Source organism: Urocampus carinirostris, chromosome 7 (assembly GCF_059441175.1).
Source record: "Urocampus carinirostris isolate Australia breed hairy pipefish chromosome 7, RoL_Ucar_1.0, whole genome shotgun sequence".
In the NCBI taxonomy this organism is placed as follows: domain Eukaryota; kingdom Metazoa; phylum Chordata; class Actinopteri; order Syngnathiformes; family Syngnathidae; genus Urocampus; species Urocampus carinirostris.
In genome coordinates, this window is record NC_142355.1 from 2,100,702 (window position 1) to 2,128,137 (window position 27,436).

General features: G+C 39.2%; 1 protein-coding gene and 1 pseudogene across 2 annotated transcripts in view; one reads left to right on the forward strand and one right to left on the reverse strand.

The window, feature by feature from the left end:
- trim44 (TRIM family member 44) overlaps positions 1-27,436 on the reverse strand; it is a 99,948-nt gene that overhangs the window by 39,079 nt on the left and 33,433 nt on the right. For both annotated transcript variants that reach the window (XM_088339535.1, XM_088339534.1), the window contains exons 4-5: positions 23,308-23,595; positions 17,042-17,064 (exon numbers count right to left, since the gene is read on the reverse strand). In XM_088339535.1, coding sequence (XP_088195661.1) covers positions 17,042-17,064; positions 23,308-23,595 — 311 coding nt within the window. The remainder of the gene's footprint in view (positions 1-17,041; positions 17,065-23,307; positions 23,596-27,436) is intronic.
- On the forward strand, positions 9,697-9,860 carry LOC148362102 (U2 spliceosomal RNA; annotated as a pseudogene).

The window sequence follows — 27,436 nt, forward strand, 5'->3', positions numbered from 1 at the left end:
AAACTATGCACAAAACGACTTAAAAGAAGGGGGGAATAGAACAAAAAAGAAAAAAATACCAAAATGAAAAAGTAGTGAAAAGCTGAGAAAAAAAGAAACAAAAGGAAGAGAAAAAAAGAAGGAAACATTTAGAAAAAAAGCCAGGAAAAAAGAAATGTAGGAAAAACAATGTTTTTTTAAAAAATAATTTTTAAAAAAAGTAGAAAAAAACAGGGAAAAAAGAAGAAAAAGTTTGTGTTGCGTTCAAATAATTTCCAATGATATCTATTGAATCTTGTTGCCAACATTGTACTTCCACTAAAAAATGTGATGAAGTACGGTTCTGTATCTTACAACCGACTCAATAAGCCCCCCAAAATGTTAATATTATGCGACAAAATATATCAGGAAATAAAAAGAAATGGATATCTGGTGAAAGAATTGTAAGAACAAACGACGTTTGTAGGCCCTGCAACCTTTGCAATCGTACATGAGTCAATTCATTCAAAAGTGAAAAATAATTTTGCATTGCCGGAAACTCAGCAAAATGTAACTTGATGTCAAGTTTTGGACATGTTTGACAATGACTTCGTTGCCACACTTGGGATTGCTGTTGCTCACCCACTTTGTGTGTACGCTCGGACCCGTGAGGAAAATTACAGGGAACATTGGTTGTCAGCTACTAAAATCTCAATCACACCTTTAATCACAAAATGAGATCTGTGATCAGGGACCCATCACAAACTATGACTGCAAATGCATGGAATACGTTAATCATTAATCATTTCTATCATAAATACAACATTTTTAATGCTTCCTAGGCAACATTCAATAAAGCAATAATAAGATATACCCACAAAAAAACAACTGAATGTAAAAGAAACTATCATTTTTTTTACTCCCAATAAAAAGAGAAGAGCAACCTAAAAATAGGGAAAATAATCTCACTTTGTAGGCCAATTGTGTTCCCAGAAGTCTCTTTCTCTCCAAAGGCCGACTGTCAATCAGACTTGTGAAGACTCCACTCGACTCAACACGATATATTTTAAGAAATTACATTCTAAAATAAGAAGGAACTGCCTTTCTCCTAGTCTTCTGTTATACTACCACACCTCCGAGTGCTTTCAGTCAATCGTTATTCAAAATCACACTAGTAAAATTAGTAAAAAAAAAAAACAATTAAAAAAAACTCACCTCAATTTATATTATCATTTAATGCCACAATTTAAGTAACCAATTTTCCCATTTTGCAATCATTGAAACCATTATCTGCACATACAGTAAGCTCAAGAATTTTCTCATCTCATCTGATTAGCTGCACCGCTTATCCTCAGTAGGGTCGCGGGGGTGCTGGAGCCCATCCCAGCAATCATCGGGCAGTGGGCAGGGGACACCCTGAACTGGTTGCCAGCCAAATGCAGGGCACACGGGGACAGACAACTCGCTCGCTCATTCACACCTAGGGACAATTTGGACCGGCCAATTCACCTGAAATGCATGTCTTTGGAATGTGGGAGGAAACCGGAGTGCCCGGAGGAAATCCACGAAAGCATGAGGAGAACATACAAACTCCGCACATGAAGTCTGGAGCTGGATTTGAACCCACACAGGAGGTTCCCAAGACCTTTGAACTGTGCCGCACACGCGCTAACCACTGCGCCGCCGTGCTGCCCGTAAAGGATTTTATGTTTACAAATTACATTTAATGCAAAAGATATTCACTGGCTAAGCTGTGGGGCAAGTCATTGCGACCTAGTGGAGGATGATGTTTACAGAAAACAGCAGGAACTGGGACAAGGGCTGACGCAAGAGAAACCTCTGTGACCCAGGAAGGCAGGCATTGTTTGGAGAAGTTGTTCTGATAAGCTCTGCTGATATGAGTTTTTTTAGACATTGCGACGCCCTTTGGCGAGGAGGTGGTGAAGCTGGCACCTGGCGCGCCCATGGAGGAGTCAGCACGGCCATGGGAGGAGTCACCACGCCCATGGTAGAAGCCGGCACACCAGCTTGTGAAAAAAAACGTGGGCAGAAGAACTTCAGAAGACCGGAGAATGAGAGGGACAATCGAAAAGGAGGCTAGAGGAAGCCTCGAGTGACAATAATTCGGCTAATTCGATGGAATTCACTTAGTTTATTATTTAAGAAATTAAATCTGCCCCCGTGTGGAAATGCTGGTCTCTTGCCCATATTTTCCTGAAAAGAAACGGGCATGCATTGTTGGGTGAATGGAGGTTATGTTTGGTTAATGGAGTCAGATAACTAATTCGAACAATTTGGTAAACGATACACTCTTAAAATCATCTGAATTCTACAGCGAATTACAAATATTTTGTGATTTTATAGCATTACAGAGTGGTCAATGTTGCTTCAATAGTCAAATGGACATCGAAACTGTTTAAAAAACTATGTGGAGACGTTTTTACAAAGAGTATTATCATTTTAGAATTGGTTGTCACACACGTCCAAGTGAGGTGACTTTTGTTCAACCTGTGCCACAACAAAGCAAATGTCTTCCATTTTAAATAGAAGAAAGGAAATTCAGGACTATGCACAGGGTTGGGTAGGGTTACTTTAACTGGATTACTTTCAATGACTTTTGGATGACTCCAATACCAAATATGCTAATGAAAGACAAAAGAAACTAAATAGGAATAAAATGATGACTCACAAGACGTGGTAAGCTTTCTCTCCTGGCTTTGATCTCTTTGATCTCCGGCAAAACGAACATAAAATGCCACAGAAACAAAATGAAAATAAATCCAAACAGTTTTGCCGTTCCATGTATTCCGTTACTCCCCAAGCCTGCACAAAATTTAGTCATTTTATTCATATTTAGTTTCTTTTGTCTTTTATTAGCATATTTGCTATTGGAGTAATCCAAAAGTCATTGAAAGTAATCCAGTTAAAGTAACCCTACACAACCCTGCACATAGTACTGAATTTCCTTTCTTCTATTTAAAATGGAAGACATTTGCTACCCAACCCTGTATATATATATATATATATATATATATATATATATATATATATATATATATATATATATATACCTTAACTTGATCACTTTCAATTACTTCTGGATTACTCCAATACCAAATATGCTAAAAAAATATAAAATAAACTAAATATGAATCAAATGATGACTCACAACACATTGTAAGCTTTCTCTCCTGGCTTTGATCTCTTTGATCTCCGGCAAAAGTAACATAAAATGTGACAGAAACAAAATGAAAATAAATCCGAACAGTTTTGCCGTTCCATGTATTCCAAGCCTGCACAAAATGTAATCATTTTATTTATATTTAGTTTCTTTTGTCTTTTATTAGCATATTTGGTATTGGAGTAATCCAAAAGTAATTGAAAGTAATCAAGTTAAAGTAACCCTACCCAACCCTGACTATGTGCTGTTGTCATATTATTTAGTGATAGGGTTCAGCACTATAAATCCTTTATTTTATCGTTGAAATATTCATTTTCACAAGAATTCCACTCAAAAACACAAACACTCCTAAAATAAAACAAAGATATAAGAAAATAAACGTGAAGCCGGACGCAAATTCAACAGGGAGGATGGAAATCAAGGATGTGCAAGGTGAGACTTTCCACACATGGATGAAAAAAAATCTATTATTCATTGGCGCCAGAGACCAGACTTGAGTGCATCAACCCAAAACACAACCGTAACCCGAATCTGCCAGGCTATAGCACTTGGATGCATTGCAGATACTCAAGCCCTTATCTTTGCTCTCTGGGATCGTCATATTCTATCTGTGCAGCGAGCAGGTCAATACCAGAAGCACTCGGGAAGCCTTATACACACACGGAATGAACCAATCTCAGCCGGTATTAAAAATATTTTACGACTAGAGACTGCAACAATGTTGTTGTGCCTGATATGAATGCCCATACTGAAGGATTTTAGATTTTATTTATTTGACTATAAGTGATTTTACATATTACCGTAAATTCCGGACTATAAGCCGCTACTTTTTTCCCAAACTTTTAACCCTGCGGCTTATTCAGTGATGCGGCCAATTTATGTCATTTTTCTAACGACCGCCAGCGGCGCTCGAGTGCAAAAGGTAAGATTTAGACCGGTGGAATATATGCGCCGAGGAAGACTGCAACTTCTTAACTTGTGCACAAATTACATTAGCGTAGACATTTCCTCATCATGCAAATTGCAAAAAGAATGAACAATCGAGCAGTCCGATAAAGAAGGAAACTGAGCTACTGCACGTAAACTTTACTTTGCGAGCGTGTTGCTAGCGTGTTTTTGACTAAAGGAGCGTGGGACGACATCTATATGACAGTCTCTTTCCCATTCTGAGGGAAGTCGACTTTGATGATGTCAGTTATAAGGAGGAAGATGAGGACGGTTTATCGTGGTTTCTACATGTAGGTATGTTTTTTTTAACGGGCCCGTGTACTGTGTTGCGAGCGTGTCGCTAGTAGCGTTTTGCTACCCTTCACAGGCACGGTTTGGGATGAAAGTTATAATATTATGATTAAAGCTTTGAAAACTCTCTCGGTGTACCGTCTTTCTTTGTAAATATGTGTAACCATGTATAATATGTATTTAAAACTGTATATTTTTGTAATGTATTTATTTTAGAAACTTATTCTGATATGTTTTGTACGAGCAAATGAGAAAGAAGGGGTGGGGCAAACGCGGGCTGACGGGAAGTGGAGTTAAGGTGAGATGTGTTTGTGGACGCGGCCGACAATAGTGGATGTATATTTTTCCCACCCTTGTCTTTGGAAATATACACTTTTTTCCTTGGATTACTTTCAACGGGCACCCGGACTTTGCAGGTCTGCTTTAAATGTTAAGTACCGGTATCATTTTCTGTTCATTTTGACGGCTGTGGTTTTTGGACTGGGTCGGGTATGGGTTAATTTCGTGTTTATGTACAAGATCGGTTTTCCTCCCGAAATGTGGTGGGTGCGGCTTATAATCAGGTGCGCTCTATAGTCCGGAATTTACGGCAGCTATTAAATGCAATGAAGATTTTTCACAGAGGAGGCTGAAGTTCGAGGACAGGTCGCGCCGTTCCGAGTGTGGAGTGTTTTGGCTGGGGAATTTTGATAGCGGGGCACTGACGAGGCAATTAGGCCTTGTTTTGATAAACGCTTGGCATTGTTTTGAGCTGATATGAGTTTCCTTTAGACATGGCGGCACCTTTCAGCGAGGAGGTGGAGAAGCTGGCACCTGACCCGCCCCATGTCGGAGGGGGGGCCTTTGTGACGCACCGGTCAGACGATGGGGGTGGCCGACGCCCCGACTTGTGAAAAGACGGAAGATGATAGACGGGAGCAGAGATAGGAGAGCAGAGCGGAGATCGTGAGAGGGAGGCTCGACGAAGACTAATTAGTCTAATTCGACAATAATTCGGCTAAATTCGATGGAATTCACTGAGTTAAAAACTTTAAGAAAATAAATCTGCCCCTGTATGGAAATGCCTGTCTCTTGTCAATATATTCCCTAAATTAAGAAAGGAGCATGCATTGTTAGGAGAATGAAGTTTGTGTTTGGTTAATGGAGTCAGATAACTAATTCGAACAATTTGATAAACGCTACATTTGTAATATAGTTTTTTTCCCTAACAATACGCTAACAAATAATTCTTATGAGGTGGTTGAGTACCTTAGTTTAGGGGGGAAAGTTTAATTAAAAATGTATTTTGTTATGGTTACTAGAAGGAAGAAGTATCAATGTAACCCACAATGTATTCATTACTTTAAATTACTTAAGATATACTTGCAGAAGGCACTTTTGTAAAAAGGCGTTTATACTGTTAATTAACATTTTTTTGTTAGATACTGAGTTGCTCGACATGAATGAGGTTTCTAATGAAAAAAGTTCAAAAATGAAGTCGCTTGGACGTTCACTGTAGAAGGAAAAAATACATGCAAATATAATTAAGTAGAATAATACATTTTCTTATTCAAATTATTAATTCATTTTCTGAATTAAATTACCGTTGGTAATATACTGATTAAAGGGATAACCACAAACCTGTCTTTTTTCATTTTCTCCTTTTATACTTCCTTTTTTTTCTTAACTTCTTTATACAGCATAATCATTCGTAATATGACGCATCAAAGCAAGTGAGCCGTTGGAGAGCCGGCTCTCTTTAATGAGTTGAGCCGAAAAAGCCGGTTCTCTGAAAAGAGACGGACTTCCTTTCACTACATAACTACCACATGAAATCCGAGTCGGCAGACGCATGTGCACAGTAGCATCAAACCGCTTGCTTCGTTTGGAACGAAAACAAAACGATACTGAGATAGAGGTTACCGCGGCGAACTCGATTGACTTAAATGATTTGCCGTTTCGTGAAAGTCGGTGTATACCAGATGGTACCCGTAAATGATAAATTTGCATTTTTCCGTCCAGATTTTCTTGTACGTCGTACACGTTTTAAAATGCATAATAAATGTACTTTGTACGGCAAAACGTACAGGTTGACAGGTATGAAAATGCAATTCACCATTGGAGCACATTATCCCCAGTTGACTATTGCTGAGAGCGGGGGCTGTCAGAGCGCAAATATAAGTCATGCGAGGCAGCTTTTTTCTGTTGTTTCCGCCTTTACTGAACATCACCTGTGTTGTCCTGATCCTCGGTCGAATATTGCTAAGAGCGGTGGCCGGCATACTGCACGTTAAAAATGCGGCTGGGGGTCTTCTCGGTGGATTTTTGCATATTGCCTGGGGTTCTGATACCCATTATCTGCAGTTATCAAGGGAGTACAGTATTGAATTTGCAGTCAATGCCAATCCAAAGTTAATGCAGTAAATACTTGCCTCGTTTTATCGGTCTTCATAATTTATAGCTGGACGAAGCTTGACCACCCGTAATTCAATCCAAGCCACAGAAACAATTAAGTGAAACTGCGAAGCACAGTTCTTGATGGACAGATAGGTTGATGAGATACAGTACCCGCAGTGTCTCAACTACAGTGTCCCCTTTGTCTCAAGGTACAGGGTGTGCAGCTGGACAATAAACTGGACTGGACTGCCAACACAGAAGATCTATGCAAGAAAGGTCAAAGCCGACTGTACTTCCTCAGAAGGCTGGCGTCCTTCAACATCTGCAAAAAGCTCCTGCAAATGTTCTATAAGACTGTTGTGGCGAGCGCCCTCTTCTATGCGGCAGCGTGTTGGGGAGGCAGCGCCAAGAAGAAGAATGCCTCTTGTCTTAATAAACTGGTGAGGAAAGCGAGCTTTGTTGTGGGCACAGAGCTGGACAGCCTGACAACTGTAACGGAGAGACGGGCACTGAAAAAGCTGCGGTCAATCATGGACAATTCATCACATCAACTACACAGCATCATCTCCAAACGGAAGAGCAGCTTCAGCGACAGACTGCTGTCACAGTCTTGTTACAGGGACAGACACATTAAACCACACCCCCACATTGCATATTCAGTGTTCTGGTTTGCCCGTGTCCCTGCGTCCTAGACACATAATTTTTGCTGGGGACGCATTGTGTCAAATCAACGTGCGTCCCCGGGACGCAACTTTTTTGACACAAAATTGGCATTATTACCCGATTATTTTTTTTAACAAAGATTTACCGCACTCCAAACTTTTTGTCAGGCAGATCCGCCATTGTTGTTTTGGTCTCGCGCCGATCTCGGCAAACGAGATCTCGTTGCTCTGAGATGACGTCATTGTTTTGGTGGTTGTCGAGTGAAAGAGAAACCGTAAAAAACAGTTGGTATTAGGTGCAAATCAACAAAAAATTGGTAATTTCTTCAGTGTCGGTAATAAGTCGAAACATAACACAGAAAGTGGTAACAACGGCAATAACTCCGGCACGAAAAAACGGCAGAGAATTTCTTCAGAAGACCGCGATGGCAAGGAAAACACGTGTTTTGAAGTGAACGATTCGACAAAAGATAAACAAAAGAATACTCCTAGCAAGAAAAGGACTTTTCTGCCAAAATGGACTCAATTATATTCCTGGTTGCGCTATGAGGAGGATGATAATGAAGGCTACATGTTCTGTGATGCGTGCACCCAGCGTGACAAAAAAACTGGATTGCATAAATCATTTCGCAATTGGAACTTTCAGAAAAGCACATTGGATCGGCACAACGACAATGAAAACCACAAATTAGCTATGGAAATTCCGTTGCTGCAATTGGACCTTGAGACCTATGGCGGGACAGCAAACCACGAAGAATATGTGAACCGAAAAATCTGAAGTGATTAAAACTGCATGAATATATAGACTAATATTTCAGCATTATTATTTGGTATAATGGACAATATTTTTGTGAACTGAAAAATCGGAAGTGATAACTGCTTTGTATTATCAATTAAGTGTGATGATTAAAACTGAATGAATATATAGATTTATGTATTTATTTATATATTTGTCACCGATTCACAATTTCAACCTCGATAAAACTAAATTCTCTGTTGGGACCCATAGATTTTGGAGCATGGGAGTCCCCGGGACCAATCACATTTCAGAGGTCAAATGAACACTGCATATTACCCTATTTTTATTACAGTGTGTATTTTATGTAGCACTATCTAAATACTCTATATCAACACATTTCATTGGGTATTTCTGTATTATATTCCTTTTACTTTATTATTGTTTTATTTTCAACATAAGGATACTGCTGGAAGTGTGAATTTCCCTGCGGGGATGAATAAAGTGTCTATCTATCTATGAAAAACAAGCTAACAAAAAAACTCATTTTTAGACTTTTGAGCTCTTACAGAATAAAACATGAACATGCAAGCATCTAGGTACAGTGGATGTAAATCCATTTAATAAATAACATAATTGCAAAGCCGTTGACATTATGAAGTGTCTATCTTGGCAACACAATACCTCTTTCCTGGGAAACAGCCTGTGAAGATTACTACCGTAAATTCCGGACTATAAGACGCTACTTTTTTCCCCAAACTTTCAACCCTGCGACTAATTCAGTGATGCGGCAAATTTATGTCATTTTTCTAACGGCCGCCAGCAGCGCTCGAGTACAAAAGGTAAGAAAGGTAAACGCAGTCGAGCAGCCCGATATAGGACTTACTTGGCGAGCGTGATGCTAGCGTGTATTCAAAAAAGGGAGCGTGGGACCACGTGTATATGACAAAGTCTCTTTCCCACATAGAAGAAAGACGCCTTTGATGACGTCAGTTATAAGGAGGAAGATGAGGACGGTTTACCGTGCTTACTACAAGTACGGTATGTTTTTTTAACAGAGCTGTTTACTGTGTTGGGAGCGTGTTTCTAGTAGCGTTTTGCTACCCTTCACAGGCAGAGTTTGGGATGAAAGTTATTATATTATTATGAAAGCTTCGAAAACTCTCTTGGTGTATGGTCTTTCTTTGTAAATATGTGTAACCATGTATAATATGTATTTGCAACTGTATATTTTTGTAATGTATTTATTTTAGAAACTTATTCTGATATGTTTTGTACGAGCAAATGAAAAAGAAGGGGCGGGGCAAACGCGGGATGACGGGAAGTGGAGTAAAGGTGAGACGTGTTTGTGGACGCGGCCGACAATAGTGGATATATATTTTTCCCCCCTTACCTTTGGAAATATACACTTTTTTCCTTGGATTACTTTCAACGGGCACCTGGACTCTGCAGGTCTGCATTAAATGTTAAGTACCGGTATCATTTTCCGTTCATTATGCTGTGTTTTTTAGACTGTATCGATTAAGAGTTTATTTATTGCTAGGACCTTAGCTTGGCCTTTGATGCTAGGTCCTTAGCTTGGCCTTAGATACTAGGTCCTTAGCTTGGCCTTTTGATTTTTGCATTCCGGAGATGGAATAAGAGCTTGCTCTGTCCACTCCACGCATCGGCCCGGTATTGCAGTACCTCCGGGAACGGTGCATTCGCAATGATCGCAACAAGGCTTTAGGGCTAGGACCTTAGCTTAGCCTTTTGGCTGAGAGTAAGTGTCCCGGCTCCTAGGCTTTGTAGCATATAATGAACTGACCGATAACGGATAATGGATAATGAATAACGAAGATAGATCAATAACCCTTAAAAACCCCAAAACCCCATTTCGTGATTGTATTGCGTTTTTTCAATGTGGGCGCCTGCGGCTAATATACTGGTGCGGCTTGTGTATGTACTAAATCGGTTATCCTCCCGAGATGTAGTGGGTGCGGCTTATAATCAGGTGCGCTCTATAGTCCGGAATTTACGGTAATTCTTGTGTAACTGATGCCCTTTGAAATTCTTTATATTGAAGTCATAAAAAAATCCAACCGTACAGCGTCAATAGCACGGAATATGTGGATATGCGTCCACATAGAACATAAAACAAAGCGAGAGTCCAGAAGTACAAGGTAGACGTAGGCCACAGGGATGGAATTTTAATGGAAATGCATCTCATTATGGCAACAGCCCAGTCAAATGGATGAGCTGAGACAGAAGAGCCAGATTTAAAGTCGAAAGACCTTGGCAGGCATTGTATTGATGTGAAACTGGTAGAAAGATGCGTGGGGGGATGCGAGTCTCCATTCTCAGATCGGCTCGGAGAGCAGAATTCTGTTGTTGGAATCATAGCTCCTATCTCTTCTTTTAGTCACTTAAAAAAGGACAAAATGCTACAGAAATTTGAAATTCAGTGATCGTCATGTAGAATGGCAATAATACAATATAAGAAAATAGTTTTGCCGAACGTTGCATGTTGTGCTAAAATGCTAATTCCCCCTATGGAGATCAAAGCCAGCAGAGAAGCTTACCATGTGTTGTGTTTTGACTCATTCATTTGCAGGTAAATTGTCAAGTCAAGTCAAGTCATTTTTATTTGTATAGCCCTTAACCACAAAGAGTCTCAAAGGGCTTCACAGGTTATTACACAGACTATTTTTTCCAGACTATTATGACACCATCCCCTGATCTGGAACCAACATGAGGGCAAGGAAAAACTCAAAAACCTCAACATGAGGAAAATGAAGAAACCTTGAAATGAAATGATCTGCATTTATATAGCGCTTTTCAAGTCAAGACTTCCCAAAGCGCTTTACAATGTGCTTCACATTTTCCCAATAGCGGCCGTGCGCCCGTGTAAGGCGCTGATCTGCTTATTGGGGGTATTAGGGGTTCAGTGTCTTACCCAAGGACACTTCGACATGTAACACGGAGGAACCGGGATTCGAACTGCGATCTCTTGATCCCAAGACGAGCGCTCTACCTCCTGAGCCACTGCCGCCCCGTTTACAGTAAGATCAAACATCTAGTTGGATCTGACCATCTCTGTCTGTACCTCACCCCCTCATACACCCCCCTCCGGAGGAAAACAAAGCCTGCAACAGGGACAGAACAAACATTTTTCCTTTATCTTCTTTGTTTTCCTTATCCTCACTGTAAAACGTGGACCTGGAGTGCCACGTCCAAAAAGGACAAAATACCACAGAAATTTGAAATTAAGTGATCGTCATGCAATAATGCAATATAACAAAATTATTCAGACGTACAGTAGATACAGAAGATGGCAGCATGAGTGCAGCGGCTTCATGGTCTCCAGATCGTCTTTTGTTTTTCAGTGTTCTTTTATCCCTCATATTTTCCCTTCGACTCCTTTCACAACTACAACAACATCAACAACATCCCGAGGGATATACAGACACCACCAGATCTCCCTGGGTGATCTCCCTGCCGACAACGACGGAGCAAAAGAAAAAGGCTGCCAGTCGGGCCTGGGCTAAGAAGGCGACCACACAGACCAACACTTCCGAGCATGTTCCTGACCAACGCCAGATCCATGGTCCACAAAATTAGTGAATTGGAGCTGCAGATCGCCACCAACAGCTTCGTTCGAAATTGCAGTATTATTGTCATCACGGAGTCTTGGCTTCCCTGACGGACGGTGCAGTCAAACTAGCAGGACGCACGCTTCACCGAGACGGAGACTCCGATAAAAACAGGGGTGGGGGACTATGCGCTGCAATAACAGCTGAATCATTGACACACAATGCTCACTTGATATAGAGTTTCTAGCAGTATCGTGTAGACCCTTCTATCTACCGAGAGAGCTAACTGTGGTCATTGTGATTGCTGTTTACGTTCCACCGGATGCTAATGTTCCACCCGATGCTAACGTTAGCATAGCGCTAAATCTCTTGCCCGCTGCTATCAATAAACAGCAGCTTGCACACCCAGACGGAGCTTTTATCGTCGCCGGCGACTTTAATCAGGCATGCTTAAGGACTGTATTTCCCAAATTCATTCAATACGTGTACTGAGCAACCAGGGGAAAAACACTGGACAGTGTGTACAGTAAGATCAAACATCTATTTGGATCCGGCCGTCTCTGTCTGTCCCTCACCCCCTCCGGAGGAAAACAAAGCCTGCAACAAGGACAGTACAAACATCTTCATCGTTCCTTTACCTTCCTTGTTTTCCTTATCCTCACTGTAAAACGTGGACCTGGAGTGCCACGTTCATTTTAGTTGTCACAATATATTCAACCCATGTTATAACAATGACAATAAAAGTATATTCTATTCTATTCTATTCACCTAATGACACGTATGTTAGAAATCTTGAATCTGGACGAAGATACCTTTTTTCGTGCAAACACAGTTTAAGAAAAATAAAATATTCCAGTTTAGCAGTGTCATAGTTCAAGCTGTAAAGCTGCTTGGGGTAAATAATAATATAATAATAATAATAATAATAATAATTTCCTTGTATTGTCATTCTGTGTAACAATGTACACAGAACGAAATGTCGATTGCATCTGACCCGATGCAGCCGCAGCCAAGAGAGGGCGCCGCCGACCACTTTTTAAGTCTTAGGAATGACTCGGCCGGGGCGCGAACCCGAACCTCCCAGTCTCAAAGCGGGCGCCTTACCATCTAGGCTACTGAGCTGGTAAACAACCCTACTCTTGAGTTAAAAACAAAAAAGAGCAACAAATGTAAAAAAAAAAAAAAAAAAAAAAAACTTTTTTTTTCTGCATCGCCTAAGGCACAGGTGTCAAACAGGCGGCTTGCAGGCCAAATCAGGCCCACCAATGGTTTAAATCCGGCCCGCAAGACAACAGTGAGAGAAGCGCAAGAGGAAAATGAGCTGTAGTTTTAAGTATTTCCACCGGATGTCAACAAAGCCATTTAACACTTGCAAAACAATCGTGGTATTTCTCTATATCTCTCTTTTTTATTTCTCCCTCTTTTTCCTTCTCATGTTCACTCTCTCTTTTTCTCTCTCACTCTTTCTTTTTTTTGTCTTGCTCTCTTTCCATTTTCTCGCTCTAATTTACACTTTAATTCTCTTTCTTTCTTACCCTCTTTCTTTCCCTTTTTCAACCTCTCTTTCTCTCTCTCTCTCTTTCCCCTGCTGACTCTTTTTCTTTCTGCTATTTCACTTCTCTTTTTCTTTTTATCTTTCTCACTTTCTTTTTCTCTCTATATTCATTTCCCACTTCTTCTCCATTCATATCTCTATTCTGCCCTCTCTTTTTCTCTCACTGTTACTCAGTCTCCCTTGTTCTCCCTATCTGTTTATCGCTCTCTCTTTCCCTCTCTTTTTCTCCCTCTCTCTTTCACTTGAATTTACTAGTCCGGCCCCGGTGAGATTTTTTATAGCATTTGTGGCCCCCAGCTAAAACCAGTTTGACACCCCTGGCCTAAGGTATTAGGTTCGAGGCTCTGTATAGACAGGTACCATAAAAAAAATCTCATTTTTTTTCGTCTTTCTGGCTCGGCTGCTCTGCAAAAACCCAATGCGGCCTGGGTCTCGTAAAGTTTGCTGAACCCTGGTTTAAGACGACGCAGTTAACCTTGATCAAGGGCATCTGCATCTGGCTCTCCGGTCCCGCCTTGTTGCCATCTGCTCCAACCTGGTGCTCTTAATACTGTCCTACCATCAATGAAATATTGCTTCTTACAGACAAGATATGAAGCTGGGAGACAGCATGACAAACTGCTATGCATGAAACTTGTCATGTTAGACAAGGGTTGGGTAGGGTTACTTTAACTTGATTACTTTCGATTACTTTTGGATTACTCCTGTACCAAATATGCTAATAAAAGACAAAAGTAACTAAATATGAATAAAATGACTTAATTTTGTGCAGGCTTGGGGAGTAACGGAATACACGGAACGGCAAAAATGATGTTGGCAAGCTGTTTGGATTTATTTTCATTTTGTTTTTGTCGCAATTTTATGTTCGTTTTGCCGGAGATCAAAGAGGTCAAAGCCAGGAAAGAAAGCTTACCACGTGTTGTGAGTTATCATTTTATTCATATTTAGTTTTGTCTTTTATTAGCATATTTGGTATTGGAGTAATCCAAAAGTAATTGAAAGTAATCCAGTTAAAGTAACCCTACCCAACCCTGCACATTGTATTATGGCTGGGTGATACATTTCTGATCAAATAATCAAGTCACGGTTTAAACGATACCTACTACTAATCAACTCGCCCTATTCCCAACCCAGGACAAATAAACACATAAATATGCACATGGTTGTCCAAATGATTAAATTAAAAATCAAACGAGAAGAGGGCAATACAGTAAAAAAATAAAAAACAAATCAATAATAGCATAGAATAGAATATACCTTTATTGCCATTGTTACAAAATGGGTTGAACATATTGTGACAACGAAATTGGACGTGGCACTCCAGTTTCACATTTTACAGTGAGGATAAGAGAAAACAAAGAAGCATTTCAATAATTAATGAAGCCAAATTCCTTTTGAACTATAATGCATTGTATTTATTATATTGTTCTCTAGTTTTGCCATACTTAACATATTGTGCTGAAGTCTGGAGCAATCATTCCAAAAGTTCACTCCAGCCCCTTTTTATCCTTTAAAAACGTGCAATAAGAGCCATACACAGGGTAGGATATCGAGATCATACTCATATTTTTTTCATGCAGTCCAAATTATTAAAATTGGATGATTTCATAAAAATGTTCACTTTACAACTGGTGCCAGAACACATGCAAAAATTATTCATTCGGAAAGAGGGAAATTATAACTTGAGGGGCTGTCGTGAATTCATAATCCCAAAGGTGAGAGCCACCAGGAAAAGTATGTGTGTGTCTGTGTGTGGAGTCAAACTTTGGACTAATTTACAAGATGAGATCAAACAATGTCCAACTATTCATGTGTTCAAATTTAAATACAAAAAAAACATTACTAGCGAAATACAGGGATGAAGAAAATGGGATATGAGTGAGATTGGAAATACTGCGTTTAAAACTATGGTTAACTTGTTATTGTTGTTATTATTATATCATAACTGTTATTAAAAATATTATGTTTATTTTTATTGTGGTTATTATCATTGGTGCCGCAGTACTAGTGGCATTATGACGTCGAGGGATGGGTATTACGAAGATTAGTGTATAAAATATGTGATTATTGTAATTATTATAATTATTGATATCCGACCTACGTAATAAGTATATCCATGAGATTTTGTTATATTAGACATGAGAGGAGAAGAGGATTTGTAAAATGTATTTAATAGGGAAGATAAAGGGGAAAATAAGCATCTGCTTCTGACTACCCCTTTTCGAATATGTTATGTAATATTATTTCGTTGTTGACTCATTGTTTTTGTTCTGTTTTTATGTTTGAAATAAAGTTTTCATTCAATCATTCAATTAAATCTTCTGTCCGGACACTTGGCTTTTGGTCCGCCAAAGCAGCTTGCGCTTTATCGTTGCCACCTGTACTGCCCGTCACACTAGTGCTGGGACTGATTTTTTTGCCGTGCTCAGAATATTAATTAATCCACACATTCGAACAAGGCTTTGAGAGCCCCTACAGTCAAAGAATTAGTGCACTAAAAGATCAAGTGTTAAACACACCCGAAACTTTGTAAAAATATCAATTTTCCAACATATATATAGTACTTACCGTATTTTCCGCACTATAGGGCGCACCGGGTTATAGGGCACACCCCCCAAAAAATAGTTTTTGGTCCTATATCTTCCATAGATAGGGCGCACCGGATTATAAGGCGCTACAATGGGAACGTGGACAAAACAGTCAGATGATTCAGTCCAACTGACTACCCCCTTAACATTCCCAAAGCTTGCAAAGAAGCAAATACGTGTCGTAGACACGTGCGGATGCGGTGTCCGTACCATGTCACTCAAATGCATCATTTCAAATATCATTCGGAAGGTTAAAGTCTTAGGATTCAAGAAATGCCAACCATTCCTTAGTTTCTATTTTCTTTTTCGCTCGCAACTTTACTGTGCATATGACAATAAACACTTGGAATTGAGTTGAATTCACTCAACTCATCACAGCAACATCAAGATCGTTCTAAAACAAGATACCGGGAAAATATAAAGCCGCATAGCTCACCTAAGTACTCACGTTCAATAATGATACGCAACCATGGTCTTCTTACAACCGTGAGTGAAGTAAATCCAGGAGAGTAAAATATTTACAAATACAGACTAATGAAACATGTTTCTTTATGGCGTAGTTTAGCAAGCTTGCTATTCAAAGTCATCTTTTTCGGCCAATTGTAGGGTTTGTTTTGGCAATCTAGCCTATCCGAGGCTCCGAATAACTTCAGCCAATAGCAATCAATTAAACTGATGATTGACACATCTTTTTCGGCCAATTGCAGGGTTTGTTTTGGACCTCTAGCCTATCCGAGGCTCCGAATAACCTTAGCCAATAGCGATCGATTCAAATGATGATTGACACATTGGTTAGCCAATGAAACGCCGGTATATAAATCCCAGCATACACCGCGGACGACTCCACGTTCGGGGGAAAATCGAGTCGGCGGCTGTTGCGTTAGTTGCAAGACTTTGCGACTTAACATTGATCCATATATAAGGCGCACTGTATTATAAGGCGCATGGTTAGCCTTTGAAAAAAACAAAGGCTTTTAGGTGCGCCTTATAGTGCGGAAAATACGGTACTAATTTTTTTGTGGGGGTTCATATTTTTATTCGGAGGATTAAAACAAGGATAAAAATAATGACACATTGACAGCTCCTTAACACTTTGCGATTCCACAAAATGTTTTGGAAATGCTCTCATTTTAGATTCAAAGAAGGGGAACGTGGATCAAAATGGCATCCTTACCTTGGTCTGGCCTCAAAGTCATGCTGCAAAGTGCAAAGAGAGAGAGAAAGATCAAAACATGAGTAAAGGTAAACTATTAAAAGTCATTTTGAAATGCTACAGGTAATAAAGTACAATCTATACAACATACACATGGACTAAAGCCACAGCTGGTATGGCCTATTGATTTGATAGGCCATACCAACATATGATTATCGTTTGCAGTCATTTGTGACATTTTTACAAAAGAACTTTGCATGCACTTTGTTTTGAAACCGTTATTAAGGACAAATTTAACGGCAAAAAATTGCATCAACACTCTTAACTGAAGGTGGAAGACAAATTGTAAATGGTATATCTACATTGATTTTGGACACAGGATTTGGCATTATTATCATTTCATACATTTGATGAAATCATCAAATGACACACAGTGAAATCAAATGCGCTGAACAATAAGCTTTTGTCTACAGAGCGTGTTTGCAGTTCTTTGAATTTTGTCTGAAAATATATGATGTGGCTCTCTCAATTTATTTTGATACATTTTTTTTGCTTTTATGGCTCTTTGGGTCGAAAAGGTTCCCGACCCCCGGCCTATACTAAAGGCAAATGTATATTTATCGTTTGTTTTAAGTGCCATAAAACAATTTCTATTTTTGTAAAGTAAAACAATCCATTTTAACTGTGTTTGAAACCTTAAATACTGTGCATAAAATTGACATACTGAGGGGAAGAAATAAACAACACTCTTTTTACAATTATTTAAAAAGTTTGGCCCTGACTCCCAAAAAAAAAAAAAGCTGGACTTCGAACGCAGCTAGAAAGAACTCCGTGACAACTACTCACAAGCAGGCACAGGCTAGTTGGAAGCGCACAAAATCTATGAATTACTGATCAGTGTTGGGCAGGGTTGCAGCAACTTGCTGCTTGCTCCATCAAGCAGAAAATTTAACGTCTTTCTGAGCTTTCCAAATGTTTTTTTAACATTGGAAGAGGATGGAAAGTTACTTGGGAATAGAAAGACTACCACTTGAATTGTAATTCAAACTCAAATGCAATGTTCCCTCTAAGCTGCACGCGTGCGCAATCGCACACTGCCCGCACATTCTCCGCGCACAAGAAAATCTAGCCAGCTCACAAGAATCAGGGCTCGAAATTGCTAATTAAGAAGTGAATTAAGTCAAAGTTACAGTGCATGAAGGTAAAAATAGAAGGATTCCCTGACGTTGCGTTCTAAATGCGGTATTTGGAAGTCAAAGTCGAGATAGAACGAAGTTGCGTAAGGTCAGTAGAGTTTTTCGAGAACCGGCTCTTTCGGCTCGGCTCACTAAAAGGAACCGGCTCTTTCGGGTCCCAAACGGCTCTTCAGGTTGTTTTTGCCTCTTTAATCCCTACCAAATATTATCTAAAATTATGCAAAAAATGACTTAAAGGAAGGAGGGGGGGCAATAGAACAAAAAAATTAAAAAATACAAAAAAAAAAAGTAGTGAAAAGCTGAGAAAAAAGAAACAAAAGGAAGAGAAAAAAAGGAGAAATTCAGAAAAGAGCCAGAAAAAAAGAAAAGAAAGAAACTAAGGGAAAAAGTAAATAGAGAACAAAAAGAAAAAAGTAACAGCTACGAAAAAATAAACACGAGTTTTTTTTAAAGGAATTTAAAATAAGTAGAAATAAACCGGGAAAAAAAGAAAAAGTTTGTGTTACATTCAAATAATTTCCAATTATATCAAGTCAATCTTGTTGCCAACATTGTACTTCCACGAAAAAAAAGGTGATTATATACAGTTGTGTATCGTGCAACCAACTCAATAACCCCCCAAAAATGTTTGTATTATGCGACAAAACATACCAGGAAAAAAAAAAGAAATGGAAATCTTGTGAAAGAATTGTTGTAAAAACAAATGACGTTTGTAGGCCGTACAACCTTTGCAATAATTCATTCGTCAATTCCTTCAAAAGTGAAAAATAACTTTGCATTGCCGGAAACTCAGCAAAACGTAACTTGATGTCAAGTTTTGGACATGTTTGCTAATGACTTAGTTGCCACACTTGGGATTGCTGTTGCTCACTGTTGTTTCAAGCGTTGCTCACCGACTTGGTGTGAACGCTCAGACCCGTAAGGAAAATTACAGGGAACATTGCTCGAAAGTAATAAATTCCTTGTTTGTAAAACACATTGGTTTTACACTTCTTTATACAATATCGTTTAAGATGTCCAATCTTTTGTTCTGTTTTAGAGTTGGGATATAAGATCGAGTGTAAGATTGTGATATATTTAGGTTTTATTCATGCAGTATCTCAGTCCTCTCGTAGCTATATTCAGCTCAAATATTTATCACCGGAGTTGGAGAAAAGAAACTCTCAAAACATGCAGGACATGCGGTTCTCGAGGACCGGGTAGGATGTGCTCCAAATAAATAAAGCACCAAACATATTTATATTCAGGCACTGTAAGAAGGCAGTGGCTTGGGGCATGATTCCATAACTATTTGTTTGTTTGTCTGTTGTAGTTGTTGACTTTTTTTTTTAAATAATGGCATCACTGTATACATTGAAAACCAGATTGCTAAATAATTGAATGTCTTGTATTCAGATTTCAGTCTTTTCAGAAAATACAACCAGGCTTGGGGAGTAACAATATACATGTAACGCGATACATAATTTGGATACACAAACATCTTTTTAAATGTATTACTTTACACTTAAAGACAAAAAAAAATGAAATACAGGTGTATTTAGTTAAAATAAGTATTAATTTGAGAATTAAAATGGTATTTAAAAGTATATTTATACTCTGAGAGACAAATTGTGTCCATCATAATTCAATCACAGACACAAGAGAGACAGAGATTTGGTCTATACACACGTCAACCACAGTAAGTTCACGTTCCACCTGGTGTCATGAGAGTAATCTGTTATTGAACGTAGGTAAAACTAAGGAGATGATAATAGATTTCCGTACTAAGCCTCCCCCCGCATGTGCCCCTGTCAATTAATGGTAGTGAGGTCGAACTGGTCCATTCATTCAAGTTTCTGGGTACTTACTTGTCAGGTGACCTCACATGGACTGTCAATGCTACTGATATTCTAAAGTCAGCCAGACAAAGGCTCGACTTCCTTCGTCAACTCAAATCATTCGGAATCCGTCAATCCATTCTAGTCGATTTTTAACGTGCTATCATTGAATCCGTTTCAACTCTGTCAATCACAGTTTGGTTTAGTCTCGTCAATCAGAAAGAATTGTCAAAGATGGAATCAGTAGTGAGGACGGCAGAGGAAAATAATAGGTACTCCCGTCCCTGCAAAGTATCTACATCGAGCTAACTAGAAAACGGACACTAAAAATGATAGACGATCCCAGTCACCCTGCTCGCAGGTACTTTGGTTACCTGCCGTCAGGTTGCTACTATCGGTTAGTTTGTGTAAAAGGGAAAAGTGTGAAGCACATTGTAAAGCGCTTTGGGAGGTCTTCATTGACTTGAAAAGCGCGATATAAATGCAGACCGTTTACATTACGAGCCCTACTAGGTTTTGTGTTGGGTGTTTATTCTGGCCAGCCAATAGCAACTAATTGCTTATTGACAAATGTGTCTTTGCAGAGGCGATCTGCGCTTGAAAATGGTTTACTTTTTTTTTAATTACAATAAAACCACGTGCAAGGTTTGCTTCATGCTAAATGTAATCAAAGAGATGTCAATATTCTGTCAGGGGTAAATAATGTGTTCTTTTTCACCAGTTTGCTGCCCATTTTAAGCCGTGGCAACTTGGGAACGCGGTGAATTCAGTTAAATTGCCATCGAGAAAGAAGTTACTTTCTGTGGAAGTCGAGATTTGTTCAAGGATTACATCGGAACTGCATCAAAGTTGTGTCTATTGGATTAGCTTCCCTTAGCGAGAGTCGGGCAACACAAGTTAAAACACATTATCAACTCAGATTGTCTTGTGACCAGTGTTCCCTCTAAGCTGCTCGCACATTCTCAGCGCACAAGAAAATCTAGCCAGCGCACAAAAATCAGGGCTCAAAATTACTAATTAAGAAGCGACTTAAGTCAAAGTTACAGTGCATGAAGGTCAAAATACACGGGTTCCCCCGACGTTGTGTCTTAAATGCGATATTTTGAAGTCGAGTCGAAGTAGAACTAAGTTGAGTAAAGTTAGTAGAGTTTTTCGAGAACTGGCTTCTTCGGCTCGGCTCACTAAAAGGAACCGGCGCTTTAGGTTGTTTTTGCTTCTTTCATCCCAACATGACCAAATATAATGTAAAATTATGCACAAAATGACTTAAAGGAAGGGGGTAATAGAACAAAAAAGAAAAAAATACCAAAATGAAAAATTAGTGAAAAGCTGAGAAAAAAAGAAACAAAAGTAAGAGAAAAAAAGATGGAAAAAGCCAGAAAAAAGAAAAGAAAGAACTGTAGGAAAAAAAGTAAATAGAGAAAAAAAAGAAAAAAGTAACAGCTCGGAAAAAATAAACACAATGAGATTTTTTTTTTAAAGGAATTTAAAAAAAGTAGAAAAAAAACACAGAAAAAAGAAGAAAAAGTTTGTGTTGCATTCAAATAATTTCCAATTACACCAAGTCAATTTTGTTGCCAACATTGAACTTCCACTCAAAAATGTGATTAAGTACAGTTCTGTATTTTACAACCGACTGAACTAAAAATGAAAACAAAATGGAGAAAGAAATCTTCAAGTTTTTTGAAGCCCAGAGACAAAATGTGTATAGAGTGTCTCGGCTGAGTATGAAGGCTTCACTGCTTCCATTGGTTGGTCTCCATGTTTCCTTCCATTTATTTTATTAAGTGGCTTTTTTCAATCCGTTTTAGGGGTTAGGATCCTATATGCATATATGCATTAATTTGTAACTAAGTAGTCACTTTCAGAATAGCGCGCTACAATGGGCAGTGTTCATTTGAGCTGTAAAAAGTGATGGGTCCCGGGGACTCGCATGCTCAAAAATCTATGGGTCCACAAAATTTTGTGTTATCGAGGTTGAAATTGTAAATCGGTGACAAATATATAAAAAAAAATCTATATATTCATTCAGTTTTAATCATCAAATTATTAATTCATTTTCTGCATCAAATTATTGTTGGTAATGTCCCGATTAAAGGGATAACCACAATTTTTTTTTTTTCTCTTTTTTTTCTTAACTTCTTTATACAACATAATTCGTAATATCAATCAATCAAGTGAGCCGTTGGAGAGCCGGCTCTTTTTAATGAGTTGAGCAAAAAAAGCCGGTTCTCTAAAAAAAGACGGACTTCCTTTCACTACACAACAAGATCTCGTTGGCCGAGATCGGCGTGCAGACGAAAACTCGAACCGCGAGACCAAAACAACAATGGCGGATCTGCCTGACGAAAAGTTTGGAGTGCAGTAAATATTTGTTAAAAAAAAGTAATCGGAGTAATAATGACAATTTTTGGTCAAAAAAGTTCATTTGAGACTATGCGTCCCAGCAAAAATGATGCGTCTAGGACGCAGGGACGCCGGCAAAGAGAACACTGAATGGGTGTTGGTAAACTGAGTGTAAAGGAATTACTTTTAAAAATAAGTTATTATGACTAAGTACTGTTTTTCAGTAATCTGCCCAAACCTGCTGATAACTACAACAAGGACAGTACAAACATCTTCTTTGTTCCTTTATCTCTTTGTTTCCTTATCCTCACTGTAAAATGTGGACCTGGAGTGCTATGTCCAATTTCGTTGTCACACTATATCCCATGTTGTAACAATGACAATATAGGTACATTCTATTCTATTCTTTTCTATTCTAACTAAGTTTTTTCAGAAAGCCAAATTTGTATTTTGAATCCAAAATGTTGAGTGAGTGTAGTCAGAGAAATGAAATGAAATGATCTGCATTTATATAGCAGTGTCTTACCCAAGGACACTTCGACATGTAACACGGACGAGCCGGGATTCGAACTGGGATCCCTTGATCCCAAGACGAGCGCTCTACCTCCTGAGCTACTGCCCCCCCTTTAGGGCCGTTTAGGACCCGAAAGAGCCGGTTCCTTTTAGTGAGCCGAGCTGAAGAAGCCGGTTCTCGAAAAACTGGACTGACTTTACTCAACTTTGTTCTACTTCGACCTTGACTTCAAAATACCGCATCTAGAACACAACGTCAGGGGAACCCGTGTATTTTTACCTTCATGCACTGCAACTTTGACTTAATTTGTGATAGTGATGAAGATTGTAAACCAATTTGCAATTAAAGTCATCATTAACTGGCTTGGCACAGGGCAGAATCACAGAACAGTCAAGAACACAAAGAAAAGGTTACCATTGATCTAAGACCCGGTTCGGCTGCTTCTCTCAAGGACCCTTCTGAAGACGCAGGACCAATTTTCCCCGTGTCCAACAAATAGAGCTGATGCGTAATGCTGGCCACTTCTTCCTCCAGACGCTGAGTTTGGACATTGATCTCCGCAATCTTCTCAGCAGCAGATGCAGTCAGGAAAGCCTCTTTGAGATCTAAGAGATGCAGGGCCCTCTTCTCTTCTAGAGCGACCAATCGGCGGAGCTCATCAAACTGGCTGCTCAAATAGGCCTCCAGTTCCGTTGCGGAGGTCTGAGGACAAAAAAAAGGAAGGGTTTAACGTAGAGTCATGAAACATATGTGCACAGTGATCCCTCGCTGGATCGCAATTTACTTTTCATGGTTTTGATTTTCATCGTGCATTGTGTTCTGTTTCTCATATGCTAAACAGTCGCCCAGCCCCTTTTCTGCCTTTGTCTGACTGTGCGTCAATAACTTTGCGATCTAAGTAGAATAGAATAGAATATACCTTTATTGACATTGCTACTGTTAAAGTTAAAACTTATATAAACTCTATGTTGGCAAAATTACTCAAATAAAAACAAGCATTAAGGTAAATAAAAATTCAAAAGAGGGAGAGCCCTGTCGGGTTGGCCATTCTAGGCAAATGCCTCCGCAGCCCTGACTCCTCCTGTGTGAGAAGCTAACTTTATTCACACAGGAAACAGAAAAATACACATGAATGAGACTTCAAAATAAAAGAATACAAGACTGATAAACGTACAAGAGATGCAATTAGACTGATTATCGAAATGTTACTTCGTGTGTGTGTGCGTGTGTGAAAGATTGTTTTTATATTTAGGAATATAAAAACAAGTTTTCATACATTGAATTCTGAGAAATTTCACAACAAAAACGACCAACCTATCAGTTACAAAATGGGTTAAACATATTGTGACAACGAAATTGGGCGTGGCACTCCAGTTTCACAATTGACAGTGAGGATAAAAGAAAACAAAGAAGATAAAGGAACAAAGAAGACAAGGTTATAATTTACACATTATAAAGGAAGAAGATAAGGTTATAATTTACACAATATTTACACAAGAAATGTGGGCATGTAGGATGTTACATATAGTTTTGGGATAGTATTAGTGCAATATGCGTTATAATTTGAAACTGGAGTGCCACGTCCAATTTCGTTGTCACAATATGTTCAACCCATTTTGTAACAATGACAATAAAGGTATATTCTATTCTATTCTATGTACATATGCACTTTTTAATCCTGCTTGTGCATTTAACAAACCATATGATTTTTAGATATTGAGGAAATCGAAAATATATATGTTTTTGAGACAAATCCGTCCCCTTATAGGTGTTGGGTAAAAATTCTGTTTTCAGTTTCTGGAAGTTCTTCCCATGAAAATTTACCACTGAGAAACACTACCATAATTGATGCGTAATCCTTACACTAATACACATTTCAGAGTGCCAAGTTTATATATACAGGACAGTGCCATACAAATTAATGCCAACTGGTGTTAATCGCGACTTGAGGGAAGAAGAAATGCAATGACAAAGTGAAACCTCATTTTCAAGCAGATTTGTTCTGAAATACGGCAACAAATTCAAGCATTTTCCAATCCTAGGAAACACAACATCAAAATTCAAGCATTTTCAAGTGTATCAAGCCCCTGTACGAACCCTGTAGGTTTCTCCTGAAAGATGTTCAAACACGTGTGAAGAAAATTACTAGAACCGCTTTCTTCCATCTTCGCAACATTGCTAAAATTTGTCCTATACTGTCTCAGTCGGATGCGGAGATTATAATTCACGCGTTTGTTACCTCCCGTCTTGATTATTGTAATGCACTACTCTCCGGTCTCCCGAAGTCCAGAATCAAGAGTATTCAGCTGGTACAAAATGCCGCAGCGAGGCTTTTAACTAGGACAAAAAAGTCCGATCACATCACGCCGATTTTGGCTAACCTGCATTGGCTCCCTGTTAGCCTAAGATGTGATTTCAAGGTTCTCTTAGTATTATACAAAATCATGCATGGACTTGCTCCCTCATATCTCTCAGATCTGATTTCCCCCTATGTTCCGGTCCGAAGCTTTAGTTCTGAGAAAGCCGCTCTTCTGGTGATCCCAAGAGCCAAGAAGAGTTCCGCTGGTTCGAGAGCGTTCTCCATCCGGGCACCGGTGCTGTGGAATGCTCGTCCCCCTGAAATCCGATCTGCAACCTCAGTGGAAATGTTTAAATCTAAGCTTAAAACACACTTCTACTCTATAGCATATGAATAACCTATACTTTTCGTCGACAATATCTGTTTATTATTTGTGATTGCAACATCCTTTGCTGTCTGGTAATCCTGAAAGGGGGATGCCACATGTGCAGTCCCTTCTCAAGGTTTCTTCATTTTCCTCATATTGAAGTTTTTGAGTTTTTCCTTGCCCTCATGTTGGTTCCAGATCAGGGGATAGTATAATAATAGTCTGAAAAATAGTCTGTGTAATAACCTGCGAAGCCCTTTGAGACTCTTTGTGATTAAGGGCTATACAAATAAAAATGACTTGACAATTTACCTGCAAATGAATGAGTCACAACACAACACGTGGTAAGCTTCTCTGCTGGCTTTGATCTCTATAAGGGGAATTAGCATTTTAGCACAACATGCAACGTTCGGCAAAACTAACATAAAAAGCGACAGAAACAAAACGAAAAGTAATCCAAAGAGCTGGACAACATCAATCACATCACTGTGCATGTTGAGAGATTTGTCAGCTGTGGTTTTAATGTTTAAAATGAACTTTTTGCGGAGCACCAAAAGATCGTGTCTTACCGTTGGCAGCTCGTTGTAGACTGCCAAGAACCCCCACCTTCCTGTCGCAAAGTCTAAAGCCAAACCAAACCTTACCCCATACCAGCAGGTGGCACTGTTGGACTCATCATTGCAGGACACTTATAGAGAAACGATACAACGTATTTCAGCAGGAATTTCAATAAAACAAAAGTTATTATTACACCCGTTACTTTTGGAAACACAACATCAAAATTCAAGCATTTTCAAGCACCTGTACGAACCCTGTAGGTTTCTCCCGAAAGATGTTAACAGGTGCATGTTGCGGTCAAAGTAAAACGGCTCTAAATGACTTTCCTTCACCGTAATTAGTCTTTACTTCTACAAACATTGACATAATAGCACTCTGGTGAGCATCTCCTCATCAAGCTGCTGAGGACTTTATAGGCTTGAGCAAGTAACGGGTCAGCACATTTGATAAGATGATATAATCACATTCTGCTAAAAGTCAAACAAGTGTAATGAGGCAAGGTAATCGTTTCAGGCGGCGAGGAAAGAGTGATCATTGTTTCGTTTGGCGATATCTTTTTAACTTACTAATTGATTTATCTTCATGCATCCCAATGCACAAACACAATGTTCCCGCTGGTCATCTTCTATCATTACTGCCAAGTTGGAGCTTTCAACACTACGAGCTAAACCAGGGGTGTCAAAGTCATTTCAACTCGGGGGCCACACGATAGAACAAACATTCTGTCGGGGGCCGGACTAGTAGATTAAAGAGAAGACGCTGTACTTGTATTTCTCTCTCTCTCTCTTTCTTCCTCCCATTTTCTCTCACTCTCTATCTCTCTCTTTTTCATTCTCTGTGTCTCTCTTTTTCTCTCTGTCTTTTTACCTTTTTTGCTCACTCTTCCTTTTGTCCTTTTCTCTCTTGCTTTCCCCTTCTCTCTTTCTCCCCTACGTTTTTTCTTGCTTCTCTTTTACTATCTTTCTATTTCTCTTTGGCTTTCTTTCTTTCTCTCTCTTTCTTCCCCCTCTCTCTCCATTTCTCTTTTTATCTCTTTTGTTTCTCATGTTATTTCTCTCTCTCTCTCTTTATCTCTTTTGATTCTCATGTTCTCTCTCTCTCCCCCTCGCTCTTTCTCCTTTTCTCTCTTTGTCCCATGCTTTCTCTTTTCTCTCCCTGTCTTTCTCTTAATTCTCTCTCTTTTTCTGTCTCTCTAATCTACTAGTCCGGCCCAAGGTATAATGTTTGTTTTATCGTGTGGCCCCCAATTTTAAGTGAGTTTGACGCCCCTGGTTTAGAGCAAGCCTCACTTTAAGCTGCAGCCAGAAAAAAACTTACTT